Here is a 13,508-nt window from a genome sequence, read left to right on the forward strand (position 1 = left end):
GTAGTTAGGGAGAGGCAGGGTCAGTAACAGAAAGGCAGAAGTATTATATAGGGTATTTATACTAGAACAGACCAGGTGTATGCAATCAGAAGCTGGGGAAGCAAGAACACTGTGTCTGGAAGGTCCGGTATGAGTGCATGCTGGGAATTGGAGTCTTTGTTGGGTGAATCAGAGTTCAGAGCAGGTAGACTGACCATGTCTGGACTGACAACAAAACAGTAGTCCAATTACTAATCATTACTAATGGGTAATGAATAGTACTACTGACTTGTTATAATAAATAAGAGCATTGTGGAAATGATTAATTTCTATACTGCACTGACTTTTGGGTTTTGGCTATTTTTGGTTATTTGTTAGAATTCTCCCATCATGCCTTTCAGCTCAAATAAGAGTCATTAACCATGTCTATCTCCTGAAACGAATGAAAATGTTCCTTTTCTCCAGCACTGAATCATATAGAGCACAGAGTTCATATATGGAGGTAGGAATAAATGTTTCATGTGTTGCACACCATTATATGCTGTAGCTCAGTCCAGCCAGGTCAGGTTGAATGGATCCTCATTAAAACCAGCAGCTACCAGCACCTATTTGTCCAGCAGAGACTCCTGACCCTTCCACTGACCTTCACTGTTACCTGAGTACCCAGAGAAAACAGAAAAGAAGCAGCAGTTTTCAACCCTCATCACTCACTCAACTGGATATTAGGATGTTTTATTTACCTCAAATATAAAATCACTAAAGCTGTGTTCACAGCTGGAGTTAACATGCATCCTGGATGATCTGATCACATTTAAATTTAAAACGCATCTCCTATGATTGGATTTCTTGTGATAGGATATCAGCTGGAGGCGGGACTGGAGGTGGGGCTAGAAGTGCAGCCATGAGTATCACCTTTAACTATTTGATACTATTGTTACTGTAGTGTGCTCAGCTAACCCGCATGGACGGTGTAGTATCATGGTTATTACACATGTTCTGGCAAAGATTAAACAATAGTCAGATTTTTTGCTTTGCGATCAGCCAATAAACTCACAGAAGATTTGCAGTCAACATCCCAAACTTCACAGTGTGTTATTTACTTCTGATGAGGGGAAAGAGCACAATCTAACCACACAGAGAGAGCAGACCTATTGTATCTTTGGCAGCTGATGGCAAGCTGCATGACCAGGATTTTAACCAGCAATCTCCCAATTACAGTGGCAGCGCTTTAGACCGCTGGACCACTCGGCGCCCTCTAGACTTTACACTTATCTAAGAAACCTTATCTAAGAGTACGCTGTTGACATGAATATTTGAATAATCATATTATATAACTGCTGGAATGTGATAATATCTGGATTATATGAAGTGCATGTAAACAAACTCAATGTCAGATCAATTTATTAATTCTATTAAATGCTTGATGAAGTGAGAGAAGTTCTATATTTAGACCTACCTTTAGCTCAGTATCTAAAGCAAAAATACCATGATTTATTATGATTATAATGTCCTCCCTTGTAAAAAAAAAAAGAAAATGAATATATAATAAATTAGGTAAAGAAAACTAAAAATGTATTTTCAATTCAATATACTTTATGAAAATACACATTAAATATACTTTCTCTGTATTTCCATAAACTATATTAAGCAATACGCTTTAAACTATATGTTGTGTTTATTAATTAAATACTGCATAAAGGGCACTTTAGTGTCATTTTTTCCAGAAGCATTAAGGTGTACACAATATATGCCTCAATGCCCAAAGTAGTACATTTAAAATATACTTCAAGTGTCTTTAAAATGATGTTGTTGTGTCTTCTTGTTTCTCGTGGACTCCTCTTTGGGTGTTCTTGGAAGGCTGTTGTTTCTTGAAATAAAACTCAGTACACACTGTCTTCTTAACCGGAATAAATATTTATTTCAGTCAGAAGCAAAGTGTGGGAGAGAGCTTGTCAATTCTCGGTGTCCCATGTTTTTCTCCCTCTCCCCAGTCTTGCAGGCTAACCCGTTTAAATAGTCCCTTACAGTCACCGCCCTATTTACAGCTTTACCATATATGTAAATATGGCCTTTTGAGAAGCGGCATGTTGTTTACCTGCAACCACTTGTGACATGCCAATCATGTATAGAAATGGACTTCTCAAAATAGTTTAGCTGGACACATGAACTTCTCTAGGCTAACGGCCTCTCAAACCAGAAGTGGTGGCCATCCATAGCACAGAAATACACCTCATTGCCCCCCTTTCGAGGCTTCCTAGAGGCTCGAAGAACTAAAAGAAGTACATTATCATTGTTACATGTACAGTTTTACAACCATTCCTCCAATGAGTGTTATTTCACTACCAATTTAGTGGAGTGTGAGAGCGAAAACCTGCCAGGCCACTATCTTACCAATAATATCCAGCAATCCTTCAAGACAGGAAAAACTCTCTCACGATCTCTTGGCCTTAGACGATCACTGAAAACAGTACTCCAATACCAATAAAGAAGAAATGTCTTACCATTGAGAATAACACTTCTGGATATGTACAAGTGAGTATCATACAGATGAAACCTCATAAACCAAACAAAATGTGTACTTTCAGGCTGGTCGACCCATCGGACCCTCCAGTCCACCTTGCCCTGCCTAACATTACTTCCCTAGCCTCGAGAAAAGAACAAAACCCCTGAGGTCACACTGTACTTACTCCCAAGTAACATACATCATTTTGTAATTAAACAGCAAAACTTAAAGGTTACAATATAAAACTCAACAAACAAAAGGTTGTTACAATATATATGAATATATATGTTGAGCTGAAAAAGTGTGAAGATGTAACTCCTTAGCACATTGTCCTCTGATGTATTGATGACAAGTGGCGAGTTCCCAGATGTTGCTTCCTATATTCCTGTTCGGTGTCCCCCAGGCCTCCAGACTTTCATATCTTTCAGTGTCCAAACTTCTCAACAGACTGGGACCTCTGGACATCAATCACCCCCTTGTGGTATCCCCACTATTGTCCTGGAGGAAAAAGATAAGACACACCCAGTATCTTTTCTTCAAACAAACAGTACACTCAAATTAAGCCACTAGTACTGCATAACCTGCTTTTAATTTGTCACCTATCCGATAACTGGACCCATCAGTCCAAAACTCAATGTCCACTTCCTTTACGGGAATGGCTTGCAAATCTGCTCTAAGTCTAGAATATTTTTCTGCTTTATGAACACAGTCATGTGGTTCACCATCTTCTGAAGTTGGCAAGGTTTCCGCTGGATTTACTGTAACACACCTTACTAGAGTTACATCTTCCTGTTCCAGAAGCCTATAATAGTCTCTAAGCCTAGGCATAGTCAAAGTATATTTGCCATGATTAAGTAGATTTCTAAGGCTATGGTGAGTTAGAATTGTTACTGGATACCCCATTGTAATTGCTGAAGCCTTTTCATACATTAAGTAGACCCCTACCATTGCTCTGTAACATAATGGCAATCCCAACTCTACTTCTGAATATGCAATAGAATAATAAGCAATAGGTTGCGGGCCTGGTCCTGTACCTGTAGGTTGACAGAGGACTGCACATGCATATTTACCTCCCTAACTGTTCTAGGTTTTGGAGCTGTCCGAATAGCTTCTAATTGCTTTTCTGAAATACTGCTATGTCCCTCTGTTCTTATCTGTCCCAAATAAATTACCTTTTTCTGACAATACTGCAGCTTTTCCTGAGAGACCTTATGTCCCTTATGTGCCAATATTTGTAGTTATTTAATGGAGTCCTTATGGCATGTTTCCTCATCTGGTACACAAAGAATTATATCAGCAACAAAATGTATCACTTCACTCTGCACTAATTGCCCCAATCCATCCAAATCCTCTTTTAATATTTTATTAAAAATGTGCGGACTATGTTTGTACCCTTGCGGAAGTCTCTTGTACTCATAGGACTGTCCCTTGTATGTAAACCCAAATAAGCCCTGGCTTTGTACATTAAGTGGAACACTAAAATAAGCCCCACACAAATCTAACACTGTGAAGTGTGATGCTTCAGGAGGAATTTGAGCCAATAACGTATGAGGATCTGGTACTTCTGCTGGGAAATCTGCTACTACCTCATTAACTGCTCTTAAATCATGCACCAGACGATAAGAATTATCCGGCTTTTTTACTGGCAACAAAGGTGTATTGCTTTGAGGAGTGTTTGTCAACTTTAATACATCTGCTTTTAATAGTCCTTCAATTTCTGGTTCTATCCCTCGAATGGCTTCTTCTGTCAATGGATACTGTTTCTTCCATGGAAGTTTAATTCCTGGTTGAAGTTCAACTATCACTGGTTGAGCTGATTTCACAAGTCCAATGTCCGTGCTATGCCTTGACCATAGACATTCTGGCACTTGTTGTAGCATTTCTTCTTTCAAAGAATTCCTCATTGGATTTATGAGTGACTCATGTGTCATCCGAATAGCTTGTGGCTGTCCATGTCCTTGAGAAGAGACCATGATCTTGATGAATCGCTGATCCTTGCTTCTCCAGATTCCTTTATTTTCTTTCAGTGGTACAAAGACAGCTTCCTCTGCTTCTGCCATCATTTCTCCTACATGTTTTTGTTCATAATCCTCAGACACTAGCAGTGTCACATGTGGCACACTCTTTTGGATGGCAAACTCCTTAAGCAAATAGTCATTGCTATCCACCCTCATAGCTGCTCCTTGTTGTCCCACAATTATACAACTTGAACAAAGTTGAACTTGCTTTGGTTGGTGACTTAACCACTCTTCAGCATTTGCTTTGGAAGCATCTTTAAAGTACTTGAGTGTACAATGCAGCAGATACTCTGGAGGTTTTGCATCAGGCAGGTTAGCCTCAATAAACTTCTCCCATAGCTTGGCTGACTTCAAAAAGTCTGTAGTGAGATTTCCAATCCAGAAAACTAATGAAGCTTCTGCTTCTGTCGTCATTGATAATTGATGGGCCGCATCAGTTGGCACTTCCACTAAGCATCCATCTGGTGTACATTTTATTGTGCAGTTCAACCTACACAAAGCATCTCTTCCCATTAAGGCTACTGGTGTATGTTCCGATACCAGAATTGGTATTTTTGTCTTCATATTCTTGTAGCAGAGCTCTACTGGTTTTGTAAGAGGAATCAGCTGTTTCACTCCCTCACACCCCTTGATCTCTTCCTCGCCAAATCTGCGTCTGGCCTAGAAGTGGCTGTGACCATGAAACAACTGGATTCACAGATGATGGTTGGGTCAATTGAGCTTGAGCCTGAATTGGTTGTATTTGTTGTGAAGGTTGGTTTTGCTCAGTTTGTGGCATCTGACCTTGCATTACCACTGCTTGCTTCTTTTCTTTCTTTGTATTGTCCAGCAATTTTATGTGAGTGAGCTTTCTGATGGTCTCTTGATCATTCTCTTTCTGGTCTCTTGCTTTCTTCCTGTACAGCTCCACTTGATGGGCGATGTGATCTGTGTAAAGCCCTGTTGCCATACTTCCTAGACCAACCACTTCTGCCAGCTTGTTTCTTACAGACAGAGGAAGTCCCTTCTGTATCTTGGCTCTCAGGATGGATTGTTCCATTTGATTTACCTCCGGATCATTTCCTGTAACATTCCTCCACACGTGATGAGCCCTAGACACATACGACCTTGGATTCTCTTCTTCTCCCAACGGATCAATAAGAATGTTATCTGGATGTACATTTGTTGGAAATGTATCTCTCACTGCTCTCCACATTCGACCTCTTACTGCAGAAAATAATTCTGGATCATTCACAGCTGTTCCCACATAGCGGTCTAATCCTGCTTTTTGTAGTATTTCTTCCATGGCTGGAACTCCCAGGAGATTAGCCAATAGTCGTTTAATATCACCTATGGCAGGTTGTGTTCCCACCATGATTTCCTCCAACTTTGAGATCCAAGGATATGCTCCATCTTGAATAGTTGGCAGCTTTTCCAGCACATCTGACATGTCCGTGTTCTGCCAAGGCTTGTATTCCAAATTTTGTCCTCTGACGATTACTGGACACATTTTATCATGTGGCATCGAATATCTGTTTTCCACTTCTTTCTTTAAGTCTTTCTTTTGTGTCTTCAACTCCTTAAGTTGTTTCTCCAAAGCTCTTTGGCTTCCTTGACTTGTGGTCTTTTCCAAGAATGAAATGCATCGGTCTATGCTTCTTTCTACTTCTTTCATATCCCTCTGCAAGTCCTCTTCAGTTCTTGTGCTTGATGTTGCAGGGACAAATCCTCTTGAAGACACTGACTTTCTGCTGTCCCATTCATCATCACTGTCTTTGTTTTCACTGGTAGAGCTTCTGTCATCAAAGTCTTCAAGTTTCCTTGTTTTATCTCCTTTCCTTTCTGCCTTTGCCAGCAACCGCCTGACAGCTGGATCATATCCTCCTGCAGCCTCTTCCCAATCACTGTGATCTTCATCTTCTCCTCTTTTTGTCTTTCTAATCTTTAGGATCCCCTTGGTTTGCAGCCATCTTGATGTCCTTTTACTTTTAGTATGTGGGATCATTTTTATGATTGTCTCTGCTTTTCCTGCTTCCATTATTTGATTATCATCATCCGTAATTTGATATTCTCCCTCTTGACTTATCACTGGGACTTGGGGGTAAATGTCTTCAAACTTCACTTCTTTCTCATGTGGTGGAGGTTCCTTTACTGGAGTTACATGTGAAAATGGTGCATTAATTTCTGCCATCTGTTTTTCTATTTTTCTTGCATTCCTCTCCATTTCTTCTTGGCCCTTCTCTCTTCTTTCCTTGGTGGCTTTGAGCAACTTCTGTCCTTCTTGTTCAAACAGTTGAAGAACACCAAGCTCCATCTCTCTCTTTTCCTTCCTTTTTTCCCCTTTCTTCCCTTTTTTCTCATTTGCTTTGTATGTAGTCACCAGCACCTGTATCACTTTAATCACATCTGGGTTAAGAGTCCCTTCAACTGGCCATGGCTTTTCAATATCAGGCCATTGTTTATTCCATTTCCCTGATATTTTTTTAATGCCTTCAATTATAGGATTATTTTTCTTGACCACATCAACTGGGGTTATTCCTTTTGATCCACTTAATCCCATATTTGACATATTCCTACCCTTTCTATGTTCCTCTAATGTGAAGAAATACCAATTGCCAAGATTACTTTAATATTACAGAGAAATTAATAAAATTTTATGTATTTATTTATTTTTATTTATTTATTTATTTATTTTTTCAATTGCTATCCACATGACTCAGCTTGAATTGTTGCCAACTCCAGAAAACTTAAACACTGAAAAACAATTCCCAAGTCTAAAGTCTAAAGTTTCCAACCAAAGTTTCAAAAGATTCTCTGTTAATTTGTCTTCCCAATTACAGTCCTAAACTTTTACTTAATTTACCACTATTTGTGATTCTCACACCTTTAACTAATGAGCTAATCAACATCTGTAATCAATCATTCAAACCAATCAATCACTTAATCAACCAACCAATCAATCAATCAACCAACCAGTCAATCAATCAACCAACCAGTCAATCAATCAACCAACCAGTCAATCAATCAATCTGTTTAGTTATGTGTTTTTATTTTAACTTCTAACCCCCCTTGGTATATTTCCTTATGGCCAAAATACTTCCTGCTTAATCTATTTTCCAATTCTCATACACCCCTGTATAAATCACCAATGAGAGTAAAGTAATATTCCTAATTTACGATAGTTATAAATGTAAATGCCACTATGTGTATATGCAGGTGTTTATAAGGAAGAAATTTATGGATGATCACTAGACTGATATGGTTGACGTCAACACAGCAGCCAGTACATGTGACACTCCGTCCCTGTTGCTTGTCAGCAACCCCTCTCTTTTCCTTCCTCTCTGTCTCCTGTCTCCAATCTCAGCCCAGGAAGAGAAAAGAAGAAGGAAAAGCAAAGGTTAATAAACTTTACCCCATATGAGATTAATTAATTTTTTATTTATTATTTATTATTTACCTTTATTTAACCAGGGTAGTCACATTTAGATTAACAATCTCTTTTACAAGTGCCCTGACCAAGACAGCAGCACAAAAACCACAAATCAATTAATCTACACCCTCATAGCATAGAGAAGTAAATACACGCATACAAACAGAATACTTTAACAAGAACGAGCATATGTATAAAGATTTGAGACAGATGATTTAAATTTCTTCAGTGAAATACACTGATCTAATCTAACATATTTCTGAAGATCATTCCAGGTTAAAGGCGCATCATAACTGAAAGACTTCTTTCCACATTCAGACCGAACAGCAGGAATATCCAGTGTTATATAATTACTAGAGCGTAAATTATACAAGGAACCATTTCTTATCAAAAATTCAGACAAGTATGAGGGAAGCTGACCAATAATTCCTTTATACACAAAAACTGCCCAGTGTATTTGGCGTCTTACTGATAGTGGAGCCCAACCTGTCATTACATACAGTTTACAATAATGCGTTAAGAAATTGGCACTGGTTATAAATCTCAATGCAGAATATTAAACAGAGTCCAGTAATTGCAGTGTCGTCTTTGGGGCGAATCTGTATTTTATATCCCCATAATCTAAAACAGGTAAAAAGGTTGCTTCAACTAATTTTTCCTTAGCCTTGTTGAGTGAAGCAAGAACGGTCCCTAAAATAACATTCAAGTTTCAACTTTAGCTTTTTAGTGATATACTCAATATGTGATTTAAAAGAGAGCTTATCATCTAGCATAATGAAACTAACTATATTGACTTTCCAGACAGTGTACATATTTGAGGGACATGTAGGTCATATATCAGATTTTTGGAAAACAACATATATTTTGTTTTCTGATCATTAAGGATTAATCGTAAATCGTTAAGATTATGCTGAAATGTCACTAATACTTCCTGTAACTTTGAAAATGCTTGTACTGGTGATGAAGTACAACTATAAATGATAGTATCATCTGCATAAAAATGCATATTGGCATTAAACATATTACTACTTAGATTATTTATTCATATAGTAACAACAAGGGGCCTAAAATAGAACCCTGTGGCACTCCAACACTGATATTCATTTTATCAGAAAGAAACCCCTCAAAGAGTACCTGCTGACATCTATTACTTAAGTAATTATTAAACCAACCAACCGCACTATCGGCCAATCCAGTACTAGCTAGACGGAACAAGAGTACATCATGATTCACTGTATCAAATGCTTTTGATAGATCTACGAATAGGGCAGCACAAGATTCCCTACAATCAAGAGCACAAATTACACCATGAAGTACTTTGGTGGTAGCTGTAATAGTACTATGTTTTTCCGAAAACCAGATTGAGAAACAGACAAAATATTATAAGTAGATAGATAATAGATTAATATTAAATACTCTTCATATACCTCTGTTTTTTTTTTTTCTTTCTTCCCATAACAGGTTACAACCCTATAGCCACTTTCCTATGCCTAAACATAGCCTTCGTCACTCCCTCCATTTCTCAAGTTTCTTTTTCCCTATATAGAGTTATACATAATCGTATACGTCCCCATATTAGAAATTCTCTGGCATTATGTCGGAAATTACACCCTAAACAAAACCCACATTCCACTATCCATAGGGTCTTCAGGACTTATTTAACAGCATTCTAGTGCTGCATACATGACCTGGTCCGCTCATGGACAGATTTTGTGGTTTATAATTTTAACCTTAAACTATCTCCCTTTCTGATGTCTTATGAGCTAAAACAACTCCACTCAGACATCCGAAAGGGCTCATATATTGTCTATACCTCATTTCCGACTCATACCCGAGAAACCCCTATTAGTTTAAAACTACTTTTTATGACCATTAATATTTACTTATATTTAGGGTAAGCTTACAGTTACTCATAGGTAGTGTAAGAATACAGTTATACATTATTATTATTATTATTCATATTATTATTATTATTAATAGTATTATTATTATTATTATTATTATTATTATTATTATTATTATTATTACTATTATTCCCAATGTACAAACTAGACACACAACAATCAAAAACCATGTACTCCTTATTTCTATATCATTACTAACCTCCCCACAAAGGTACAAATTAATTTCCTTTTCTCTTCCCCACAAAGTTTTTTCCTCAGACAGAACTAACATAGAAAGGGCAGACCCCCCTTACACACACTCTCTCATACAGGCCTGTCACACTCACACACACTCACTGGCCATCACTATTTTTACCCCCCTTTTCTCCTGCAGGTTTCCTATTTCTTTCTTAACATATTTTCTTCTGCGCATTATTCTCTTTTCCTTACTCTTTGTTTCTACTTTTAATCCTATTTTTCTCTATTCTCTTTTAAGGCCTTTTCACACTTTTCCTCTTTTGCATGCTTTATAACCTCTTTTTATTAAAACACATAAATACCTATTTTTCAGCCAACTTTCACATAGATAATGCATGCTGAAGCCTCAGTTAAGGACACGTCTTACAGAAAACCTTTGTAATCCTACCTCATTTTGTAAATTACATTTCATGCGCGCCATACAATATCTAGTTATTCATTGCTGTCCTTATCTCTTTGTTATCTCTTTTCTCTTGTTTCTTTTCTTGATACCCCTATTTCTCTTTAATTCCTTTTCTTCTTCTCTTTTATTTATCTATTCTTCTTTGTCTAACATCTACCTGGATTACCCCAAAAGGCTCATGTCTTATGATCTAACGGGAGAACGGGCCCTGCCCCCGAAAATCTGCATGCTGCACACTTTGGCCATTTATCCAGCTATCCATTTATTCTATTTCTCCTATTACCCCCATAGTGGTGACACAACCCACATATGCCCCTAATTTAGAACTGAGTCTCATCTCAAGAACACAGCACAACCTCACATCCAAGTTTTCTCTTAGTGCAGCCCCATAGCACACTCCCCAGCTTTACATGTAAACCCCCGCTCAAATATATTGTGAGAAAAATGCTCACCCTTTATTTGCCGGCGTGAGAGCGAAAGCTTGCCACGTCAAACCACTCGGAGCCACAACTGGATCCCTTCGGGGTCCCCGGATCTTTTTCTTGCCTGGAGCCGCAACTGAAGTCCCTGTTTTCAAGGTCCTGCTGAAGTCCCAACCGAAGTCTCAACTGATGTCTCAATCAAGGCTCAATCAAGTCTTAATCAAGTCCCTGTTCGGGCGCCATTTTTTGTTGTGTCTTCTTGTTTCTCGTGGACTCCTCTTTGGGTGTTCTTGGAAGGCTGTTGTTTCTTGAAATAAAACTCAGTACACACTGTCTTCTTAACCGGAATAAATATTTATTTCAGTCAGAAGCAAAGTGTGGGAGAGAGCTTGTCAATTCTCGGTGTCCCATGTTTTTCTCCCTCTCCCCAGTCTTGCAGGCTAACCCGTTTAAATAGTCCCTTACAGTCACCGCCCTATTTACAGCTTTACCATATATGTAAATATGGCCTTTTGAGAAGCGGCATGTTGTTTACCTGCAACCACTTGTTCCATAGCACAGAAATACACCTCAATGTTTAAAACACATACTTAAATCTACATAAGTTCGAAGAAGCTGTACTAAAAAAACATTTTTAAACGTTTTATATTGTAATTAAATATAGCTTAATTACAACTAAAATATACTAAAGTTGCCGTAAGCTGTTCCAGAATAGTACATTTAATATGTATTTAAGTACATATTTTAATTTGAAAAAGTATGTACTTTTTCATGTTAAGTATACTTTTAAAAATATATATTTAATACACTTCTCTTTTATAATGAATCTTGTCATTTTTATATCAAAACATTTTAGGTGAAAATACTTTATTCTTTTAGTGAAGTGGAGGAATAAAGGGAGGACTTTTTTTTTTATTTTACCTTCACTATACAAGTGGATCTCAAAAAATATATATATAATTAAAAGGTTACTTTATTTCAGTAATTCATTGAAAATGTGAAATTCATATATTATATAGATAATATTTACACACAGAGTGATTATTTATTTGATTGTTGATTATTATAGCTTACAGCCAATGAAAAAAACAAAAAATAGTATCTCAGAAAATTAGATTATTATATAAGACTAATTGGTACTTTTAGCAGTGTGGGCAGTGTGCCAGGTCCTGCTGGAAAATGAAATACCAAGCATGAATTGCTGTAAGATTTTCACATTTTAAATTGATTTAGTGAAATAAAATAAATTTTCAATGAAATCATATTTTTTGAGATGCACCTGTACTTTAACTCTAATACATGTTTTGGACTTTTTCGTCCACCACTGCCAGTATCATCACATCATTCTGTTCAGCGCCGCCATCAACACTGCCGGGCGGAGCTCAGTTTGCCGGCGGCGCTGCAGCGTTCGGATCACCTTAACTGTCAGAGGGAGCATCCCAAATGATATTATCTCAGGATGAGCTTTGTGCTTTGTCTCTTTTAGGCAATAAGGCCTGGAACAGTGTCGTGTGGGTAATGCGTCTGTCGGAGGAGTCCAACTGTTGGCTGTAATGGTGCTTTTCTGCAGAACGCTGATGGAGGAGAAGAGCTGAGTGTGTCGGATGTTCTGCCATAAATCTCTCTTTAAATATAACATGATATATAGTGCTCAGTCTGGGTCATATGTCATAATATGAAACGCTTGTTTATCTGTAGAAAAATAGAGAAATAGAAAAGCTGACTGTGGTCGTTTACTGAGCGAGGATGGGTTTGTTACACAATCTACAAATTCACGTATCAAATTGTATCAAAGTGTGTAAAGAAAATGCAAATAAACATGATATCTGCTCAAATTAATTTAATTTATTAATATACATCCATTCCTGCATTTTAGACAAGTTAGGACATAGGCTATTTAGTACTATTAATGAGGTAAAATTGGATCACCAATTTGTAACAAATGTGTCCAAAAGCTCCGCCCACTTTTCTACTCTACAATGCAGAGTTACTATATTCACTAATACCACTTACAACTTTACTACTGTACACAACACAAGCCTTATGATGTTCACCATGACCAGAAGAAGCTCCGCCCACTTATCTACTACTATACAGAGATACTATATTCACTTATACCACAAAGCCCTATGTTCAACAGGGTAAAAGGAGGATAATAATATTATAAAGTATTTAGAGAAACAGATACAGGACTACAGTCTGTAATTATAGAACTACAGATTGTCCTGTAAACTAAACTGCACAACTGAGCAATTTGTTTACTTCATAATTAATAAATGCCACATTATGAAGTGGGGTGAAGTGTGCCAGAGGATGTGCTCCACATTCCTGAACAGTTCTAGTTGAGGGTCGACGGGATTAAGCGGATAAATCTGCAGTCCTGTAAATAAACACTAGGCACAATATTTTAAAACACGCTTGTCATGGCATGAAGTTACGTTTTCACACAGTGGAGATATTCTGAAGGGCTGCAGCAGCTTCAGCGTGAGCCGTGGGCTGCACGTAATATTCAAATGACGCATGCTGTCATTGGCTGAGCAGAACAGGCTCGCCTGACAGGGTCTCAGAAATGTGCCGGCGGCGCTGTTCAGTCGACCCGTCTGGCGCGGTGGGGAGTGTGTGTGCGTGTGTGT

At 37.9% G+C, this 13,508-nt stretch overlaps 1 protein-coding gene across 1 annotated transcript; it reads right to left on the reverse strand.

Annotated features, from left to right (window-relative positions):
• Nucleotides 1–584: 584 nt before the first annotated feature.
• On the reverse strand, nucleotides 585–11,418 carry LOC125806061 (uncharacterized). The gene is made up of 3 exons (XM_049485568.1): nucleotides 10,906–11,418; nucleotides 5,284–7,838; nucleotides 585–634 (listed from the first exon to the last, which is right to left on the reverse strand). Exons 2-3 carry the CDS (start codon nucleotides 7,046–7,048, stop codon nucleotides 585–587), a joined length of 1,815 nt encoding a protein of 604 aa, XP_049341525.1. The 5' UTR covers nucleotides 7,049–7,838; nucleotides 10,906–11,418.
• Nucleotides 11,419–13,508: the final 2,090 nt, after the last annotated feature.

This window comes from Astyanax mexicanus, chromosome 12 (assembly GCF_023375975.1).
Source record: "Astyanax mexicanus isolate ESR-SI-001 chromosome 12, AstMex3_surface, whole genome shotgun sequence".
In the NCBI taxonomy this organism is placed as follows: domain Eukaryota; kingdom Metazoa; phylum Chordata; class Actinopteri; order Characiformes; family Acestrorhamphidae; genus Astyanax; species Astyanax mexicanus.

Bases quoted from the DNA above. Each gene is read 5' to 3' on its own strand.
- LOC125806061 (XM_049485568.1), bottom strand. From the start codon at position 7,048: ATGTCAAATATGGGATTAAGTGGATCAAAAGGAATAACCCCAGTTGAT. The intron at 635-5,283 runs GTCAGATGCCAC...CTGGGTACTCAG, and splicing joins GCAAGCAGTGGTAATGCAAG to GTAACAGTGAAGGTCAGTGG.